Source organism: Sprattus sprattus, assembly GCF_963457725.1.
Source record: "Sprattus sprattus genome assembly, chromosome: 6".
In the NCBI taxonomy this organism is placed as follows: Eukaryota; Metazoa; Chordata; class Actinopteri; order Clupeiformes; family Clupeidae; genus Sprattus; species Sprattus sprattus.
The window spans coordinates 10543125-10548124 of NC_137925.1; the positions used below are offsets into that span (position 1 = coordinate 10543125).

The 5000-nt window shown below is 45.1% G+C and overlaps 1 protein-coding gene across 1 annotated transcript in view; it reads right to left on the bottom strand.

The window, feature by feature from the left end:
* Nucleotides 1-4835, bottom strand: part of slc39a11 (solute carrier family 39, member 11) — a gene marked incomplete at its 5' end in the record, with an annotated part of 24084 nt that extends 19249 nt beyond the window's left edge. Inside the window, 2 exons of the mRNA XM_080840604.1 lie at nucleotides 3725-3763; nucleotides 4728-4835. Coding sequence (XP_080696730.1) covers nucleotides 3725-3763; nucleotides 4728-4835 — 147 coding nt within the window. The remainder of the gene's footprint in view (nucleotides 1-3724; nucleotides 3764-4727) is intronic.
* Between the last annotated feature and the right edge of the window lie 165 nt (nucleotides 4836-5000).

Consider the following 5000-nt stretch of genomic DNA (forward strand, 5'->3'; position numbering starts at 1 on the left):
GAACACGGGAGAGAGAGATGGAGGGATAGAGAGGTAGAGACAGATGAGGGGGAGATAGAGAGGGAGGGAGAGAGAGATGGAGGGATAGATAGGTTGAGACAGATGAGAGAGGGAGAGAGAGGGAGAGACAGATTAGATAGATGAGAGGGAGGTGGAGAGACAGAGGGATAGAGAGATGAGAGGGAGGTGGGTGTCCTTCTCTTCTCCTTGTACTCTAACAGAAACAAAGTGAGCCAATCCACAGAGGTCAAACGGGGTCAAGACAATGATTACACTGTCACTACGCATCATAAATCCACACACACACACCCCTACTCTCTCCCGGGATAACACTATATTAATTCATCCTTTTTCGAAATCCAATTCTTATTTCCAACCTTGACCCAACCCCATACTCTCAGAGGGAATGAGTCAATACCCTTTTCACCATTTAGGAGAAAAAAGAGCACACACAGCTCTCCAACAGCACACACAGCTCTCCAACAGCACACACACACACACAAACACACACACACACACACACACACACACACACACACACACACACACACACACACAAACACACACAGTACGCTTCATTAAGTCACACACACACACTCCAGTGAAGGAACATCAAACATGCAGAAAATCTTTTCACACACCAAAAGTGTCTGTGTATGTTGCACTGCATGCGCCAAGTTAGACATTGGTATGTGTGTGTGTGTAAGCAGCTGAAACTACACCACAACATGCCAGCAGAAATTACATCACTTTTGGTGTAGACACCTGCAGCCTCACACACATCTGAGCAGCATCACCCTCACACACATCTGACCAGCATCACCCTCACACACATCGATCTTTTAATTAAAAAATGTAAAAAAAACACGTTTTGTGATGAAATGCAAGCTGCATAGATTATTGCATTGATTATTGCAATGTCTCATAGAAAGTCATAATTGTGACAAGGAAAAGCTTTTTCTCTAATAAAAAAATCGAGATGCATCGATAATCGTTTTATCGGTTTAGAATTGATAATCGGTTTAGAAACCGACAATCGGATTAGAATCGAATAGTGAGGTGCAAAGAGATTCCCACCTCTAACACACACACACACACACACACACACACACAGTTACAATGGCAGTCTGGTAGCTGTTGCCATATCATAGCAGAACAGCGCTGCGGACCCCCAGAACAATAAACACAATTATTCTACCAAACACACAATCATACACACACACACTGGAGGTCACACACACACACACACACACACACACACACACACACACACACACACACACACACACACACACACAGAGGACACGGGATGGGGGGAGACAGGGAGCAAAAGGTAGAGAAGGAGAGAAATAGAGCGAGTGAGAGTGAGAGAGAGTATATCTTTGTATCATACTAGTTTGGGTACACCTCTCTTTCTTTCTCTTTTCTTTCTCTTCTCCTTCTCTCTCTCCTCCTCTCACCTTCCCTCTTCCCCTCCTCCTCCTCCTCTCTTTCTGTCTTTCCCTCTCCATCTCTCATTCCTTCAACTTCTCCCTCTCCTTCTCTTCCTCAGACATGATATATCCATACAGCAGTTAATTGATTAATTGCCAAATAATATTTTGCCTTTCAATTTGTGTGAAGAATATTTAAGTTTTGTTATTTCAGTTTTGCAGCGTTTCTTTTAAAATATCTCAGGTTTCTATGAAATATCACAAAAAAACCAAGTTGTAGATGGCAGGGGGTGTTGTGGTAATGAGAGAAGTCAAATGAAACAAATGTATTTATATTAAAACACTTTTTTCCAGAGTTTCATGTAACTCTTTACAGGCCTGTTAATAATTCATTATCAAAATGCAAATAATTATTTGTTTTTCTAATGTTTTTGGAGTTTTGGATAGTTGCGGCAATGAGATTTTTCAAGGACTTGTTTGGTAAAACGTGAATAAAAATGTGATATAATGTCAATATATGTTGTGAGATTATTTGCCCCGATTACCTAAGACCTTGTTTTATATATTTAAAAAAAAAAATCACCTCATTTTAGGCTTTTTAAAATGTTCATGTTTGAAATCTTTGAAACCAGGATTTCATGAGAATGACCCATGTTTAAATCCCTGGTGGAAACCAGAATAGTGGCAGCAAATGGAGAACACGGCTGAGTCCAGGCTCCCTCATCATCTTCCTCATCATCTTCCTCATCCTCTCCCTCTTCTTTCTCTTCCTCTGCTCTCCCTCTCCCTCTCCTCCTCAGACAAGGGTTTGAAAGTTTTCCGATTTCTTTTTAGTTTTTCCATGTGTGTGTGTGTGTGAGTGTGTGGTGTGTGTGTGTCTCTCCATCCCTCTCTCTATCCCACTCTCCCTCTCTCCATCCCTCCATCCCCCTCTCAATCCCTCTCTCCATCCCTCTCTCCATTCCTCTCTCCATCCCTCTATCCCTCTCTCCATCGCTCCATCCATCACTCTATCCCTTTCTCCATCCCTCTAGCATGTGAGAGAGAGAGACACCAGCATGTGTGAGAGAGACACCAGCATGTGAGAGAGAGAGAGACCAGCATGTGAGAGAGAGAGACGCCAGCATGTGAGAGAGAGACACCAGTATGTGTGTGAGAGAGAGACACCAGCATGTGTGTGAGAGAGACACCAGCATGTGTGTGAGAGAGACACCAGCATGTGAGAGAGAGACACCAGCATGTGTGACAGAGAGACACCAGCATGTGTGAGAGAGAGACACCAGCATGTGTGTGAGAGAGATACCAGCATGTGTGTGAGAGAGAGACCAGCATGTGTGAGAGAGAGACACCAGCATGTGTGTGAGAGAGAGACCAGCATGTGAGAGAGAGAGACAACAGCATGTGTGGGAGAGAGACAACAGCATGAGAGAGAGAGACAACAGCATGTGAGATAGAGAGACACCAACATGTGAGAGAGAGAGACAACAGCATGTGAGAGAGAGAGAGACACCAGCATGTGAGATAGAGAGACAACAGCATGTGTGGGAGAGAGACACCAACATGTGAGAGAGAGACACCAGCATGTGTGTGAGAGAGACACCAGCATGTGTGTGAGAGAGACACCAGCATGTGAGAGAGAGAGACAACAGCATGTGAGATAGAGAGACAACAGCATGTGTGGGAGGGAGACACCATCATGTGAGAGATCGTCATTGGATGAAGGTTCAAACATCAGAATGACATTTGTATTTTGTCTTCAACCTCCTTCAGGCTGCAGTTGGCGCACACACACACACACACACACACACACACACACACACACACACACACACACACACACACACACACACACACACACACACACTCAAATCACTTCCTCTTGGTCTCTTCTCATTAGTAGTGCTTACACTTTTATTTATCCATCCTTTATTTTCCAATCTCATTCTTTTTTTGTCATCATCACCATTTTTATACCATGGTGATAATTAACAGTAGTATTACTATTGTAATTCATGAATCAAGCTATCTCTCTCTTTCTATGTCTGTACAAACTTTGACTACACAAAAACTCGTCCTGTCAATAAAGCCTTTGACGTTGTTATTGACAGAGAGAAAGAGCAGCGGAAGAGAGAGAGAGAGAAAGGAGAGAGGTGGAAAGAGGAGAGAGGGAGAGGAGAGAGGGAGGGAGGGAGTGGAGAGAGGGGAGAGAGGGAGATAGGAGAGGAGTGAGGGAGATAGGAGAGGAGTGAGGGAGAGGAAGAGGAAGTGTCGGCGGGTGGAAAGGCACGTACCCCTGCTGCGAATCCCAGACTCCCGTCCAGAAAGCGTTTCTGAAGAGGAGAGAGACACGAGACGTCAAACACAAAGGCCAACCTGCCAGTCACACACACACACCAATACAAACACACACACACACAACGACACACAGACAAACAAACACACACACACACACACACACACACACACACACACACACACACAGGTTCGTAGCAGCCTATAAAGGACCCTAGCAGCCTATGAAGGACTCATCCTCACACCTAATGAATCTTTCCAGTGAATGCTGTCTGTCTGCCCTATGTCCTGCTGTGAAACCCAGAGAAGAGATTCTACAGATAGACACTGATAAGGAAATATAAAACTCTGTCTTTAATCAAGTATGAATGTTTTAATCAAGTGCCTTGCATTAATAATTACCTTGTATGAATCATGTGCTTATGTTAGCAGGAACATAACAACATTTTAGTTTTTCTGTGTGTGTGTAACTGACGCCACTTAGTCTGCATATCTGTAAGAGCATGTTTGGACCAGAGGTGATAAGAAGGGTCGAACTGTGCTTGTTTCGACCTGGTGTAAAACTGACATCTGTGCAAGACAGGAAGCATAGTAAGATGACCTCGATCATCAGAGACCCACCACGTGGTTATCCCTGCTGGCAAAGTGTTTTGGCATCAAAGAACACTTACTTTTATCTATATAAACTTTGTGCGATGCGATTAAATTTGCTTCTCTCTCGCCTGCTGCATTGTGAGAGTTCGTGCCTCTCTCTGGCCTGCCCGGACGTAGGTGAGCCTGACAAGCTTCTTGTTGTTGTTAAATAAATATACTTATACTCCGGAGTGCTAATATAACTTGAGTGAATTTTCACCTAACAGGCACCTCTACACACAGTGTTTAGTGGGAACACGCGCACGCACCCGTAGGCGCAGGCACATGCGCAGGCGCAGGCGCGCACACACACACACACACACACACACACACACACACACACACACCATTTAGTGGAGCACTCCTCACCTGGCGGCTGGGGAAGATGAAGACTAAGGCGGCCCCAGCAGCCGTGAGCCCCCAGGTGAAGAGGGTTCCCAACAACGCCTGACTAACCGGACTGTAGCCTGGCAACATCCTGTCCCCTGACCTGGGAGAGAGGGAGAGGGAGAGAGAGAGGGAGAGAGATGGGTGTAGGTTAGACTGTTGTTTGCATGTTGCCCTAGACATCCTGTTAGCACACAGCAACCCAACCCAACCCAACCCAACATAGGCTCAGTAAGCAAACAAGGCTGGAGTGGC